This window comes from Montipora foliosa, chromosome 11, assembly GCF_036669935.1.
Source record: "Montipora foliosa isolate CH-2021 chromosome 11, ASM3666993v2, whole genome shotgun sequence".
In the NCBI taxonomy this organism is placed as follows: domain Eukaryota; kingdom Metazoa; phylum Cnidaria; class Anthozoa; order Scleractinia; family Acroporidae; genus Montipora; species Montipora foliosa.
In genome coordinates this window covers 33,382,509-33,399,318 of record NC_090879.1, presented here as the reverse complement: position 1 = coordinate 33,399,318, position 16,810 = coordinate 33,382,509, and the positions used below count along the sequence as shown (strand labels likewise).

The following is a 16,810-nucleotide window of genomic DNA, read 5'->3' as shown; positions in this document are numbered from 1 at the left end:
CTTCCTCTCGAGTTCTTGCTTGAGTGTTTAGATCTTATAAGAAACGATTTAGAAATACATGAAACAAGAAATATAAGTGATAGAAACCGACGTTTCGGTGCATCTTGCGCCATTATCAAGGCATTATTGCAAAGAACATAACACTGCTGTTCCGAACAATTTCTTAGCACGCTTCAATGTAATCAAGAAATGCACGAACAAATTTGACTGCCTTGTTAATGAAATGTTGTGTATTCAATATCTTAAACCAGCATTGAATGTACAGTCGGATTCTCTTCGTCCTAAAGTATTCACGTAATTAGCTTGGCACTCTTTTATGCAAATTCGTTTCAACTTAGCCTTTTCACAAACCGCATTTTATCTTTGTAACCTTGATAATGGCGCAAGATGCATCGAAACGTCGGTTTCTATCACTTGTATTTCTTGTTTCAAGTGTTTAATCAAGTGTCAAATCAATCTTTTTCGATACAGCGTTCCCTCGGTCAGTGCACACATTGTGAAGAATTAAGCACGCAAGAGTTGCTGTGCGCACCTCATCTCTTGCACTTTCTCAACAATACCCTCCACCTCCCTTTCAGTTGCCCGTAAGCACCTTCAGTTACCATTCGTACATGTACTCGGCTCAATCTATAATTAAAGTCTCTGTTGTGGAGTAAGCACAGCATTCGTATATGGCTTTATGAGCCAAGTGCACAAAGGAAAGGTAGAGTCCCCAACTGTCATGGGTGGCACCGCCACACCATCCACGGATTGTCCAATGTTTGAATACGTAACCATAGGTCAGTGGACTTAAATATTATAGCGTCATGCGAATTTCCAGGGAAGCCACGACTGGCCCACACAAATCTATACTGGTAGTCAACCATAGCCATAGGAACTATCGAATGGAAATTTTTAAACTTATGATATTCCTTATTGGACTGCAGTTCCCCGGGGGGGGGGGGGGGGGGGCACTTGATCGGAATATGACAGCTATCAATACCGGCCTAGCTGTAGGGGAATTGCCATAGCTCATCTATGTCCTTTATTTGCTTCTTAAAACCTCAGATCTTGGCATGTGCTTTGAAATACTCTCTTCCCACATACAGTCGATAATAGGTTGTGAAACCTCTCGTACAATAGTACATACGGTTGAAACCCTGAGTCCTGTCATTTCTGCAATGGTGTAAAAGTAGTCGCCCCTACAGTACCTAACCTGTATAAGCAAATAGGAAGTCTTAACTCTGGGAATATATGATCTTCTGTTACAGTTTGCCTTTCCAATTGGTTTCTGATTTGACTCAAAATATATACAAATGTTCCTCGTGTTACCCTGAATGTTTTATTGAATCTGGCTTCCGAGTAGTCGTTCCAAACAGTGTCCCACCATCCACTGTTTCTCAACAGCCGCCGACACGTGCGAATAGGTTCTACGACATCGTTTCGTTGGATCAGTGCCAGCAGTAAAAGAATGCAAGTACTTAAAACGCGCCTCCGTCTTGACATCAGGTTCATGACGGACGGCGCCTTCTGATTCTGCCAAGCATAGATATCATGTAAAATGATCGAGACTGCCGGATCCTCGACTCATCATCCGCCATGTTGGACTTAAAACGTCATAAGAGTAACATTTAATTCGACCCATTTAATTCTACGTCTGACTCAACGTCGAATTAAATTCATTTGAGTCGACCCAAATAGGAATTTGATTCGGCGTATGAAAAGTTCGACTTTTGAACCGGGCCTATTAAAGACTGGTCGGAAATTAATAAGGTGCAGGGAAACACTGGGTTATTGCACACGGGTAACACTACATGACGCCTCGCCGAGGACAAAACCACGCTGTGTTGCATATACGTTTACAAGAGTGCGGAAAAATATTGCTTCGTTGGAGAGAATATTTTATCTATCTATCTATCTATCTATCTATCTATCTTAACACCGGAACAAATTAGCCTAAAACCGCATTTTTAATTTGTAAATTTGAAGTGTGAGAACGACGCCAGGTGTTTTGCTAACATTAATATTTCGAACACTTTTTGCCATAGTCACAATATTTATTTCCTGATTATATCGGGAATGAACTCTATTGAACTTATTTCTTAGAAATTTCTTGAGAAGACAACAACCTGTTTGTTGCCCTATTTATAGATGTATGCAGTTGATTAGTATGCGAAAATTAAGCAAAAAGTGCAAACACAAGGGTCGTTACAGGAAATTATAATTTTGAGATGACTTTTCTTATCTGCCACCCGGGTGTAGACTATAGTTCCGCTCTGCACGAGGAATATTTTAAATTGAATGTTCTTGCAAATAACAATAATTTTGCTTTTCCTTCTTGGAAAAATGACAGCCTCATGTGAACATGGGTGTACACTGTGCTGTGGTTACTGTAGAGATCGGCAACTAGGTTTATTTGAGTTTTGCCTCCAAAGGACAATTCATTGATGGACAATAAATCAAAGGGTTCTTTTATTTAAAAGGGATCTTCGAGAGATTGCAGCGAGTAAGCAATCATTGCTTATTTTAATGATCTGTTTTTATTGCGTTACACTTACTGCTTCGGACAAGCGCTTAGTGAGCGCTTTCGAACAGCTATGGCCCCCAAATTATTATTCTGCCAAGTTCATGAAGTTGATGCTTTTTGAGAAAAGAAGACTGAGGCTGGCATAAAAACGTCAATTGGCATTTTTTGAAGAGAAAAAATATCTGACGCAGTTTGATTGATTGTGCACGCTAAGTTGTTATACGTCAGTTCTCCGGCGACAGTAGGAAAAATGCGGTATTAAACAAGCAGAGAGCTTTAACATTAAATAGATTCTTTAAATAAACCAAGCCGAGAAAGAAGGGAGTCGAACATTGGGAATTTCATATGTCTTGGAGGAAAAATGCAATAGTAGTTGAAGACCAACTTTTCAACATGCTTATATAGTTACACGAGTAATTAAGGAGCTGACATCAAGATAAGTTATTCAACGTCACTTATACTGGAGGTTGTTGATCAGCAGGCTTCAAAAAGCGCGTCACTTAAACTGAATCCGAAACCAGAGCGGAAAATTACTGCGAAAGTCGTTGACAAACTTGACTTGAATTCGTCGGCCATGCAGAGTCACCGTGAAGATTCAAGGCCTGAATCAACAACCTGTCATTGCAGAAGTTTGATTACTATCTGGGCGAAATATCAAGTATGTTAACGATGTTTTGGAAATCGTTCCCGAAAAAGGAAAGCATCTTGTTTTTTCTTCACTTTATGGTCGGAAGTTACTTCCAGTTTTGTACAACAACTTCAGTATCAAATCATTCTGCGGTGAAAATTGCTTTCGTTCTCGAGCAAGGCCAAAGCGAGGATTTGAATTCAGCTTTCGATGTTTTTTTGAAGGAAAGTATCATGGATTCGTCTCTCCATAATGTCGAAGGAATTACATTGGAATGGAAAGTAAAGGATACGCCATATTCATTTTGGAGAAAAATCGAAGAAGACATAATCGTCAGAAACGTTAGCTTAGTTCTTAGTTTTCTTCCATCACGCAAAAACCAAATACTGGTAGATGCATTAAGCAAAAGTATTGTTCCTATAATTGGACTTCAAAGTTTAAGGGAAGTCGTCTATAGCATGCACCAGGTAAGATATTCAAGTAGTCCTCTCCAAATGAAAGCAGTATACATAATTCAGCACTAAAATGTTTGATAACGCCAGTTGGTACATGCGTGATAATGGAACGTGTAAATATTTGACGAAGCTTTATGTGTAAACACTTATTTGAATTCACTTATTGTATAGCACACCAGTGCTAGTTTGCAACCTGTCGAAACAACTACTGAGGATCAAATCGTACAGGCGCAAGGTCATCAGGTAGAATACAACGGATTATACGGGGTTAGACAGGCAGGGAATATCATACCATATTGGTTTGGGACCTCAAGCCGATGATAACATTTGATTACGAATTGCTGTTTTTCAGTTTAACTTTCAAATCGACTTTCGATTCTCGACTCACTATCGTGTAGATAAAAATTTCCTTTGGAGGGAAATTTGCAAGTGCATTGATGCACCGGCTTTATTTTGCTTCACAGAAAGAAAAGCAAACGCTACGGGGCAAAACGGATATGCCAGCAGAAACCAATGCAAAGAAAAGAGCATTTTAAAATAAGCAAACGACTTCCTCGTTAAAAGCTAGAGGCCTGCTTGCGTAACAGTTTCAGTCCGAGAAATTTCCATTTTCGAAGACGAATGATTACCACTAAAAGCATTACATGGACAGCTTTCTCCTCAAACAATGCTTGTATGGAAAACGTGTTCTGATCAATACTTTTGTCGCGACACTTTGTAAATTATTCTTTCCATTGGCGGGTTTGAGCTTGATCTTAATCAAAATGGCTTCCATTTGCAGTTATCACGACAAAGCGAAGACAGAACTTTGAAGTTATTCAGTTGATTATGCATTATGATTTTCGGTCGTTCAGTACAACGTGGTTCGTTTCTTTGCTTCCTTTTCCTCTTCTTTTCAGTAACTTGTTTTAACAGAACAGTATAAAGGTATTGTTTTACCGAATGATTCTTGTTCCCTCTGTCACCTACAATGATGACAGTGGGATAAAGTGTATCAAAACATATGGGGCTCTTTTTAAAAGAAAAGGATAATTCTATTGATCCCCCCTAACCTACCCTCCAAAAGTATAGTCTTCAAAATTGTTCAGGGGAGGGGGGGGGGGGGAAAGAGAAAATACGGAAACCTGTAGTTGTGGGTGGGGACCAAACTTAGGCGTAATCTGCCACAAATGATGGCGGGAAATGGGAAGGTCTTCTCAAGCCTTTTGGCCAAGACTGTAGATGAATTGAAAGTTTTTTCCACAATTGTACTTTTGCAAATCGGTAAGAGCTTCCGAATATTCTAATACGGCAGGGGATAAAAAAGATACGCCATGAACTCTATCATCATCATCATCATCATCATCATTACTTTTATTGATTGAAACAAACATTCTGTTTTTTTGTTGTTGATATTTTTCAAGGAAAGAGCAATGTATGCATCAATGCTGCCCACGGAGGACTTACAGGCCAGAGTTCTCACCGACCTAATAATGGAGTTCGAGGAAAGCAGATTCGCTTGCATTACAACCGAATCATCTCTGGAAGACCCTTTTCTCTGGCACCTTTCTCAGTACATATCAAGTGATGGATCACAGGGAAAATCACCTCGGTGCTTAGTTCTCAACTCAGGTATTTCAGTGGAAGAGTTTAGCGCTCATTTAGAAGACATTCACGCAGGCGACATCCACTTGATTGTCGTCCACTGCAAAAGTAACGAGAGCGTTGAAATACTGTCGATGGTTAGAACCCTTAATTTTAAAATACACTACCAAGATTTTGTGTGGGTATTTACCGATAAAGCTGTTGGTGCAGAAGCCAAAGACTTCCCTGAGGGATCAATTGGGATTCTTAAAACTCAAGAAACTGAGAAAAACGGGATGTTAAAGCTGTACAGAGGATTGTTAAAGGATTGTGTGAGGCTACTTGCCAATGGCTTGAAGCACTCTCTTGACAGTTCATCTCATTGTTCAAAACCGAAGTGCTTAGAAGGAAACCATTTTAATGCTTTTAAAAGACGCCTTTACAGGTGAGAGAAAGTAATGAAGGCTATACTACTAGTGCTTCTCCTCAGTCCTTGTGGTTTGATGCCGGGATAACATAAGGCTTCACTAATTTTAACTTGTTCCCAACCTAAGAGCTTACATTATGCTAAGGTATGTGGCCTAATCACTCAATAACTCAGCTCTCTTAGAATGAATGTGTCTTTGTCAATTACTTGCGGCCGCGCGGGATAAAAAACAAGCCTAGCGCCTAACATGCCACCCTGAATACGATTCTGTAGCTAGGCGGGACCAACTTGTCCTTTCTCAACGACAAATAGGTAAATTATTCCAGAAGCGAGACCTCTTCCCATTAATCACTAATGATAAATTGAATCTTCACAGGGAAATTATAAATCAGAGTTTCCCTGGAGAAACTGGACCCGTTCAGTTCTGTTCACACGGAGAGCGAATTGCTTTTCAATTCACTATCGTCAAAGCAATGAGGGCACCTGAAGGAGGGTTACATTGGTGCGTCATGGGACATGATTACCCGCAGTGGAACCAAGGCAGTGGCCCTCGTATATTTGAGCCTTTCCTGCCAAAGGACCTTCCGAGGCCTCGTCACTTGAGAATAGTTTCTATCGATCATGCGCCCTTTACAGTTGTTCATGGCGTGGACTACAGTAGTAGGCTGGGCACTAGCTGTCCATCTGGTTCAGTTCCGTGTGAAAAGTACATATCGCGTGATAAAGATCTATTGGGTGGCGATGAAGATAAAATGAGGGCATCAAAGATCGATTCCAAAATAATGCAGTGTTGTTACGGCGCAATGATAGACATTTTAATTATTCTAAAAGAAATGGAAAAGTTTACATTCGATCTTTATTTAGTTGCCGACGGGAAATATGGATCGGTGGATCCAGAAACCAATCAAATGAACGGGATGATTGGCGATGTTTCCCGAGGATCGGCCGATCTTGCGCTCGGGTTTATAACGATTACCGAAGGACGCTCAACTTACGTCGACTTCACGACTCCATACATGGGCACAGGCTTGATATTTCTCGTCAAGAAAACGAAATCAAAGAATGAAAATTTCGCGGAATCAATAAGTGATATGAGACTGATGAGCTCGTTTAGTACAGATCTCTGGTTTTCGTGCTTAGCGGCATTTTTTACTGTCGTGGTGTCTGTATGGTTGATTGAGAAATCATATTATAGAAACCATAAAAGTTCTCATCTTCTACCCTTTGAATTTATAATGTACGTTTATGGAAATATATTCCAGGTGCCGCTCACGAAAGTTCAAGCCAAATCATTTTCAGTTTCCTTTGTAATGTTGGTAGCGAACTTCGCGGGTCTGATTCTAGTGAGCTCATACACTGCAAACTTACTTGCTTCTCTTATTACTGTGGATGAGGTCAATGTCGTGTCAGGAATCGGAGACCCAAAGGTAAGTCTTGTAAAGAGAAACGACAGGGTTATCTCCAACCTCGTTCCCAGGGCCTCTCTTATGTGCCTCCTTTGTCGTTGAGAAGGCAGACCGTGGTTCAGGCTGGTTACGTGGCACTCCGACAAACATTTTCCCACAAGGGTAGAGTTTTCGTTATATTTTAATCTCGCAGCTGGGCGTTAGCGTATTCGTTGACGACATTTTTTAAAGTAAATAATGTTACCTTACATTTTGAAAAAAGGCAAAAGAGCTGATGATGTATTCCCACAGGAGCTGAATTCCCACAAAAGCGGTCAAGACCTCTGATGTCGAGCAGCGGCGATTTAGTGGCAACTGACTTTCACAAAAATAATTGATTTCGAATTCGTTAGTTGCTAATGTTGCTTCTACAGAACATACACTGTTACAAAACAATACACCGAACTGAGCAAACACTACGTTTGCTTGATAAAATGTCTCTTTTATTTTACCGGTGCTAAAAATATACTTCACGATTTGTGTTATAAACTAAATGCTAAGCTGTGTACAGTGTGGGGGGAACTTCAGTTGTAAAACTATCTTTACTCTCTACAACAACAATTTACACGCAGTTGATTGTTGAAATATAAATAAGTCAAAACTGTCTACTCGCTGTACAAGTTTGCGACTTAGGAATCACTTTGTTTAACGTTTGAAATCAAAAAAACAAAATATAATACCTGCACATGTTCATACAGGGTGCGTTCGATTGAGAAATCCGAAATTAGATCTTAAAATCTGGATTTTAGGATTTCCAATCAAACGCAAAGTCTGAAAACGGATTTTGTCGCCGAAGGTCAAGATTTTAAGATCTAAATCCGGATTTCACAATCGAACGCATCGCTGCATGAACATGTTTGTTTCCCATGGATAAACGTTTCGCTTGTTTTCTTGTACGGTAAAAACTATTAGCATTCTTCATCAACTGCTCACTTGAGCTTGAATCCAGACCTTCACACGGCCGACACCGGTGAAAATTCGAACGACGCGAGTGTATTTTCTGTTGCGTCTGATGGATTTGACAACAACCTTTTGCCTCTGACGTCGAGTCAATGTGTAGTACGTATAACACCTTGCTGTGAAACGTTTTGTCGATGCTCGTCTGACCACAAAATCAAATGCGTGCTGACATTCCCTCAAAAGCAATGATGACAAGGCCTACATTGCCTTGCCTCCCCTCCCCTCCCCTAACACATATTTGGTTTATCTCCCAGATTTTGGGAAGCACGTGACCAACCTGAACCAGGGTCTTTCTCAACGACAAAGGACGCAGAGAAGTGAGATCCTGGTAACGAGGTCGGGTTATCTCAAGGCAAAGGAAAGGAAAGGATCTTTATTTAAGTGTCTAGTCGTTCTAGCGCTGGAGAACTAATTGGCGACACGGTAAACTGACATTAACAATCAACCTAAATCAAGTCAAATGTTGGTTTTTGAGGAGAGGGGAAAACCGGAGACCCGGAGAAAAACCTCTCGGTGCAGAGAAGAGAACCAACAAACGCAACCCACACGTGACGCCGAGTCTGGGAATCGAGCCCGGGCCACATTGTTGGGAGGCGAGTGCTCTCACCACTGCGCCATCCCTGCACCTGATAACGAGTGTTTGATCCTTTGAATCTTCTTATTACTATGACCGAAGGCTATGCGCCTTCAATAGTGATCCCTCATATTTGTTTTTCCTTCTTTGGGGGAAAGCAAATTTCTTACGCATTTGTTAAATTTCCCTTTCAATTCAAATTTTACTTTTGTCTTTTTTCGCTTTGTAATATCAATATATTAATTTTTATTGTTAACAACCATTCCATTAATGCGCCGATCAAATCGAAACTTCAACAGACTGTCTTCTTTGCCCGGGGAGTGGGGTGGGGAAAATTGAACCAGAAGTGTCAGCAATTTTTTTTTCGGGCGCCGAAGTCGCTGACAGGTATAAAACACTTGTTTGGACAAAATGGAAGAGTTTAAAGGAAGAGATATAGCATTTGTGAGCGATTGGCTTACAAAAAAGATCTTCAAAAGCTGTCTGCAAAGGAATTTTGGCTGCGTAATTCGTCTTTGTCATACTATAGAGTGAATACAATATGGTACGTTTTCACACCCTCCATTTCATTGTTAAAGCTCTCAATGCTGTAAGTTTCTGTTAGAAGTAATCAACCGACACTGAACAATTTAAAATACATGCAGTCGTAAACTCTCTATGCTCTGTTGTTGATAAGTACACAGTTCCCTCCTTAAACAACCTTTGCCGTGTTTCGGGGTTAGAGCAGCTTATACTTGCTTATTGACATTGTCCGACTTAATCAATTCAATTTTCAAGTCACTTTTAATAGTTTCAATATTAAAATTGTGTTTTTGTAGTAGCTCAAGTCTGGTAAAAACGGCACCATCATATAAAGGGTCACGAAACATGTGTTAGCATGTTATACACAAGCTTTATTTAGACCACAGGAGCCGACGACGATTGTTCTTTAGTAGGGTATGACAGACAAATCCAACGATAGGGTAGGACATTTGAACACTATTTTGGGCCGAGGGGGCGGGAATTTGAACGATCCAATCTTCAAAAGTTCAAATGCCCGGGCGGGGGGATGTTGAAGTTTCGAGTTGATCGGCGCATGACGAGGAGGCAAAACAAAATGTGCTTAGTTGCCGAGCCATGCATGGGACCGAGGTTGCAGTTATCCATGTTCTGAAAGAAACTAACAAGCATCGAAAGAAAGCCTTTGTTTACCTGATAGAAACAAGATCGCCAGCGACGTCTTTGCCATACATTTGCAAGCCAGCTTGTTGATCAAGCAACTGCACAATGGCTCCTTTTCTTTTCTTTTCTTTTCTGTTGTAGTTGGTCGACCCCCCAGAGGGATTCACATTTGGAACATTAAAAGACACCAGCATTGAGGACTTCTTTAGAAATAGCCAGAATTCCAGACTAAGAAAGATATACGAGAACATGAAAAAACACAGCGTGGATTATTTCCCGGATGGAGTGAAAAAAGTCATATCAGGGTATTGTTACTGCACTATTCACTATTTACAAAGAAGGTCCAAGTAAATGTTGTTTGGTTAGGGTAACAATTGCCACTTTCAATGTGAACCAAAATTTAATTCATACCAGCAGATTTTGTAAAAAGGCTGAATTAACTTTACACCGCGCATCTCATACTTCGCATAACATTGCGACTTCGAATTAAGATGGCGGCGTTTCTTGCCGGTCATCTGGAGAGAGACAACAAAGGCCGCTATTGCTGTTCAAAAGCTTTTAGCAAAATCACGATAACTGCTTTCGGTTAAGAAGTTGTTGTTTTGGAACTCGCCCCAGTTCTTGCGCGGAAAATGATCATTTTGAAGTCGAAATTACCCCTTTGCCGTTCTTTTGTCGTCGTGTTACGAAGAAACGAGCATGGTGTTCCCCATTTTAATGGTTTTATTTACTCGTAATAGGTACAAGGAAAACATATTTTAAGGAGAAAAATAGTTTGATTGTACAAGTTATGGTATTTACATATAAATGACGTTAAACTGCATTTGGAGCCAGACGACTGAGTGCAAGGTGATGACTGTAGCGGTCCAATTTGCTTACGTTTCTTTGCAAGATAGAGCAATTAGAATGACTGTGCAAAAAGATTATATCCCGGACAAACAAGTAGTCTCAAGTTTTCAGTAATATTTAGTAGCTTTTGCTGTATAACAACAAATTTTCCGGTTGATCAAGTTTTGAACTCTTCTCGCGTAATTCGGTAAAAAAACACTTAGAATAAAGGCATGCAGCGCGAAAACAAGCACGGTGACCCCATCTTGTTATTGCATTTTTTAAATGTCGTATGTATGAATATCAATTGAGCCAAGTTTGACAAAAATCTGGATAGAACGTCATTTCAATGGGAATTACCTCAAGGAAGAAAAACAGAAAGCAACTCTGAACAGTTTCATTGTTATCAGGGAGTTTACTTTAAAAAAATGGCCCTGCACGGGGCGTATGTGCCGTTTACATTTTGATACATGCACGTCATGCTCATAATGCACCTATCAATGTTAAGTCCCAGGGAGGGTGGGTCGGGCATGGGGTGGGGATTTTGACATTTTCATTTAAAATAATTCAAATTCCCCACCCCTGGGACAAAATAATTGGTCAAAATGTCTACCCGGCGGCAAGTGAGGGTGGTAAAATGTCCTTTGTACGATCAAAATCGCTAGCCTGGGGACGTCACATACGATCAAAATCCCTATCCTGGGGACAGACCTCACGATCAAACTCCCGTGTAGCCCGAACCCCACTTCCTTTGGCTTAACATTGATAGGTGCATAACTTTACAACGATGTGAAATAACCAAATTTGAGGTCACGTGGGTGTGGATGGATGACTACTTGATTTCGTTTCGTCTTGAAATGATGCCTTCGTGATTTCATATTGTGTTTACATGAAAGTACTCTTGACGTTAAGTAAATACATGTGTGAATCGAAAACACAAACATGGCGGTCATTAACGCATGCGCTACCCGTTCTAGTCTACTGAGAGGTCAAGTTCATACCAACAAGAATGGTTGATCTCTATTGCGGGATTTCGTACCAGGGTGAACTCACGCCGGTATGAGTCGCTCCTATATGACATAAACGAATAATACAGAACCACGAGAGGGAACCCGGGTGAAAATACATGTACGCCGGTGCAAATTTCGCCCCAGTATCTTGTAAACACTACTTCAGTTGCCAGTTGTTTTCCAGGAACCACGTGAAAATCAAGTGAAGGGCAAGGCAAACAAGATGAATTGTTATCGTTTGCATTTAATTAAAACTGAGAACATCTTTAGTGTATTAGTGTGATAGTAGAGGAAGTGAGTACCTGATGAAGAAATGGTGGTGCACACTTTCCACGTCGAACGACTGAGAAGAATCGCAAAGAGTTGCATTTTTAGATTGTCGTCGTTCTGCTTTAAAATTAGGGAGGTTAAGCAAAAGGTGAAAGACACGAGCTGACCATGCAGAGCTATTCTTTTTGCTAATCAAACCTATTGTTTTGTGGTGATCTAGTAGCCGTCTTCCTTGCTTAAGCTCCCTATTATAAGCTGCCTATAAGCCTGGTACTCAATAACGACGGAAGAATAAGCAGAAGCAACAAAAGAAGGCTCGTTAACTTGTCATTAATTTGTGTTTATTGTTCTAGCAAAAACTCAAGATTCTGCTGACGTTGCGTAGGTTCCTTGTGCGCATGCTTGCATGGTTCATGTGAACCAACTCCTAGCGTAACATCAGGGTACGCGCACCTCATTTGTTCGGTCTCTTTTCGTACACTTGAAAGAAAGAGACGAACGAAGACTAAATGAAGGGAATGGAATGTTGATACCGTACAACACGGATAATCTTCGGAAGGTTCTAATGTTAACCTTTCTTGAAAATTATCTCTGGAGTGCGCAAAATTCGTATCCTAGCGAAGAACGAGAAGCCTTCCACGAAAAGGTCTGGAGAGAGTGGAAAATGGAAGAGTGGTGACTGGAGAGAAGTCGCTTCCCAAGGCGTCTATTTCTCTCTCGCATCAGACGTCTTCACCTGGTAGTAGTTTGAAACAATTGTTCAAAAATAATACTTTTTTCCCCTTTTTTACAGCGAGCTTACAGCATTCATCTCAGAATCAAGTACAGGTTACGACGATCCCAACTGCACTCTTAAAGAAGACGGAATCGGTTTTGAGTTAGCAGGCTTGGCTTTTGCATTGCAGAAAAATTCATCATGGACAGCCTCAATATCACGAGCCATTCACAAACTGAAGGCCCAAGACACCATCACTGAAATATTCAATAAATGGACAACATCAAGATGTAAAACCTCACAACAATCTGTCGTTGCGCATCGCATGGGACTTGATGAATTTGAAGGCTTTTTGTTCAATACAGCTATGATAACTGTGGGCTGTTTCCTTATTCTATTATTAGAGGTTTTCTTCTATCGCAGAATTACGCGCGCTAAGCGTAGTTTTAGCCCACAACAGAATGAAACTGATTTAAATGCGGCTAAATTGCCCAGAGTATCAACAATGACTAGTATTATTTTAAACGATTAGATAGTTAAAACCGCGACTATAGTTAAAGCTAATGATGGTTTTGTACAAACAAAAACCCATCAAACACACAATTTCCATTGCTTTCTGATGGTAAATTGTTGTAATTCTTCTTCTTCTTTTTCTTACTTGTCAATTAACCCGCTTTACACTTTATTTCTCAGGAGTAAGGCAATTTCTTTTAATTATGAATTTATTTAGGTGCTACTGTGACGAAATTCGCATCTTTCCTATCTAAGCCATTTTAAGACATAAACATGTAGTCTACACGAGAAGAATGCTGTTTACTATTTTGAAATGTCTCATTTTGATCCATATATATTCAAGTTTTTAAAATATGCAAATTAATTAGCCGAGTGGTGACGTCATAAACTCAGCCAAATTTTGATCAAATATGATGAAAAATGTTATATCGGCCAATTTGAATGAGAAATACTTGATTCTTGGCAGAAAGATTCTAGCAGATGTGCTCCACAATATGAGCGTACCAGTTTTGTTACCATGGCAACACACTGGGTTCCAGACCTCCCTGATGTTAAAGGCTTTGCTGGCCACCTTTGGCGTTCTATTTTGACATTTGCCAATAGTGCCTCATCTGCATGATCCTGCAAGCATATAAATATGTTAGGTCGAGTTTGTGGCTTTGTTTAACTCATTTTTCTAGCTTGAAATCCGGTTGGAGGGGACTGGAAAAGAGTGAGTTGCCATGAGAAGCAATATCTTTATAGCTGAAGCTGTGTTGCCTGTAGAAGTTTTAGCCTACCAAGTGTCAATGGTCTCTGTTGCAAATTAACCGAGATAGCTCTATTTATATACTTGATGCTGTATTGGGTTGAGGGAATGACGTCATCAGTCCTATAATTTGCATACTTTACACATTTCTCAAATTTAAATATCTCCGGAACCAATGCAGATATTTCCAAACGGTAAACGGCGTTTTTGATCTTTCCTGGAATTGTATATGATAAACCTAAAAAATCAAGGGATAAAAATTTGATCATAGTAGCACTTTAAGATCGGTATTCGCAAGGATTTCTTTTCACCAACACGATCCTTTGCATTTTTGTTTCTTTTCAAACATATTGTATAGATCCTAAAAGCAAGTGAGGATTACTTGAATTGTTTTTCCCAGTGCTATTTAAATTGACCCAACCAGCCGTCACTGAGTGGGAATTTGAAATTTATGGGACTTTGAGAAAGTCATTTAGACCATGTTAGGATATATTTTCTCTTGTTTTGATATTTCGTAAGGCACGGCCCAAACAATTTGTCGTTCCAATTTCTTGAAAAACAAAATTGGACTTTTTTCGCAGAGTCTGTAAGGGAACGATCCAATTCAGTAAAACTCCAAGCCCAAAGTATGCAGCGTTCACCCGGAGCGGGAAAACTTAAACTGGTGCCATAAGCCGACGTTACGCATGGGTAAACCACTGTTTACCTAAGATCAGTTAATTCATGAGTTTCGTCCACTTTGGTAAAAAGGAAGCCAAGCCCCAAAACTCGAAAAGCATAGGGTTTGATTACAGCCTTTTGAACCGCTACGGTTATTACACAGCTTGTTTCCTCTTTTCTCCTCTTTTCATTCTCCTTTTCTCGTTGTATCATTTTGTTATTGTGACGGTCACACGTGTTACGTATCAGCTCTCAGCTCTCTTTGTGGGTGCAGGGATGGCGCAGTGGCGAGAGCACTCATCTCCCACCAATGTGGCCCGGGTTCGATTCCCAGACTCGGCGTCATATGTGGGTTGAGTTTGTTGGTTCTCTACTCTGCACCGAGAGGTTTTTCTCCGGGTACTCCGGTTTTCCCCTCTCCTCAAAAACCAACATTTCATTTGATTTGCGTTAACTTGTTAATTTCAATTTACAGTGTCCACGATTAGTGCTCTACAGCGCTAAAAGATTAGACACTTAAATAAAGTTCCTTTCCTTTCCTTTTTTTTCTCCATCCTTGTCTATCTTACTCAACAGTGTCCCACTGACTTAGCACACGAGCACTCTTCAAGTCATTTTTTGCAATTGTTTTGGTCGGCCGACAGGTCTAGTTCCCTGAGTCAGTTCGCCGTACAGGACACATTTACTGGTTTGTCATCATCTAATCTGCAAACATTTCTGCACCAGCGCAGTCGACTTCTAATCAGTCTCATTTCCACATTTCACTTCCTCATTGCGAACAAACTGATCCCATTTAGTATTCAATATTCATAATTAGGGGAAGGTGACGTTGCTGATTGTAAGTAGGGGTATGTTAGGAAACTGAAATTGCTCTTAAAGTAAATTTTAAATGTACATTAAAATAGAAGGAAGACTCTACTGAGAAAAAGTAAGTCAAAGCGAAAAATAAAAAGAAGAGAGGCGTAATGTTGGTACACACCAAGAAAAGATAAATTCTATCAAGAACTCCTTACGGACTCCTGACTTTACACAATGTGATTTTTTCATTCCTATGAATTTGGCAATATTTTCTTTTAAAACTAAGTTCAGCAAACCATTTTTCTTCATGGAACCCAGAAAGGACAGAATGCTTTAGAAGGAGGAATGCTGCCTATGACACAAGTGCACGTTCAATTATAACTCGGCGGATAATTTGAGAAGGGAATAAATGAAACTGCAAGAGTGCAAAACCGTAAGAGATCCTCGTTTCACTTTTGGGACTGACAGACCCAACCTCGTTCCCAGGGCTTTTCTCCGCCGACAGTAGGTGACGACCAGTATTTTCCCTGGGAAAGTAAGATTTAGCCTGCATGTGTTGAAGAAAGAAGAGAAAATTGGGGCGAGAGATCGAGGCTTTCCTGAAACCGTTGGATTGTCTCGTTTCTATTATGTCGCTGATCAAGTGAACATGATTTTGCAACGAGATTATTACTATTTCCATCACGTTCAGCCGCGTAGTTTTGATAGAGTGTAGCGGGCAGGTTATATATGTCTGTTTACCCAAGCGTCAAAATCACGTCAAATGAACCAAACACTGCTGGCCTTTGTTGCCATGTGCTTAGCAGGTAGCACAGACTTCAAATCCCGACTTAAAATTCCCCCTTAAGAAGACATCAATCGTCAAATCTGCGCCTCACAGGAAATGGGACGCGTTTAAAAGCAGCAAGATTTTACTCAACCTCATTAATCAGAGCTTAAGGATTCTCACAATTTAGCGAGAGAATTTCCAAGTGATGTCTTCGCTAACAGTTCATTTCTCTGTGTGGTTAGTGCTTGTTTATCTGTTCACGGTGTCAGCTTTGCCAGGTAAGAGAATACAAAAACTTGTTTAATGACTTTACCGTTACATGAATTTCAACGAAACTGAAAATTTCAGGCAAAATTGATACCGTAGGTTTCGAATTACGAAAATGTACCACGTTGCCAATTATAAATCATTACGACGTCGAAACGCCCAGGTGAAATAACTGCCTTACTCGTGTCTAGAATCGTTTGACCTAAGTAGCAGTGAAATCAAAGAAAACATCAATCGATGATTCAATTGTTTTGTTCTTTCATAGTGGGAGAACATTTAGTTTCTCTCGAGAGAGCTCAAAATTGTCACAAGAAGGAATAAAGCGCCCAATTGGATATAGCAGTTAGACTTGTAATAGCTCCACAGTCGCCATGTCAAACAATGAACACTCACAAGGCTTCTGTGTTTTACTCCCGAACCGTGAATTTTCGTTTTCCTTAAACTTACTGACCCTTGACTGAGACACACGTTTAAAAGAAATAAATATCTATGCAAGGGGGCGAGTGAGGTCAA

The 16,810-nt window shown here is 40.3% G+C and overlaps 2 protein-coding genes across 3 annotated transcripts in view; both read left to right on the top strand.

Annotated features, from left to right (window-relative positions):
- Positions 1 to 2,420: 2,420 nt before the first annotated feature.
- LOC137975731 (glutamate receptor ionotropic, NMDA 2A-like) lies at positions 2,421 to 15,428 on the top strand. Of its 2 annotated transcripts, none has more exons than XM_068822903.1 (5): positions 2,421 to 3,601; positions 4,993 to 5,597; positions 5,956 to 7,006; positions 9,861 to 10,024; positions 12,621 to 15,428. In XM_068822903.1, the coding sequence occupies exons 1-5, from the start codon at positions 3,167 to 3,169 to the stop codon at positions 13,072 to 13,074; spliced, it is 2,709 nt and encodes a 902-aa protein (XP_068679004.1). In that variant the 5' UTR covers positions 2,421 to 3,166; the 3' UTR covers positions 13,075 to 15,428. The 2 variants fall into 2 exon arrangements, with proteins under 2 accessions (XP_068679004.1, XP_068679005.1); XM_068822904.1 differs by lacking the exon at positions 2,421 to 3,601 and adding an exon at positions 4,767 to 4,852.
- A 428-nt stretch (positions 15,429 to 15,856) lies between these two features.
- LOC137975796 (uncharacterized) overlaps positions 15,857 to 16,810 on the top strand; it is an 18,456-nt gene continuing 17,502 nt past the window's right edge. The window contains exon 1 of the mRNA XM_068822990.1: positions 15,857 to 16,308. Within this exon, the coding sequence (XP_068679091.1) occupies positions 16,236 to 16,308 (73 nt within the window). The 5' untranslated portion in view covers positions 15,857 to 16,235. The remainder of the gene's footprint in view (positions 16,309 to 16,810) is intronic.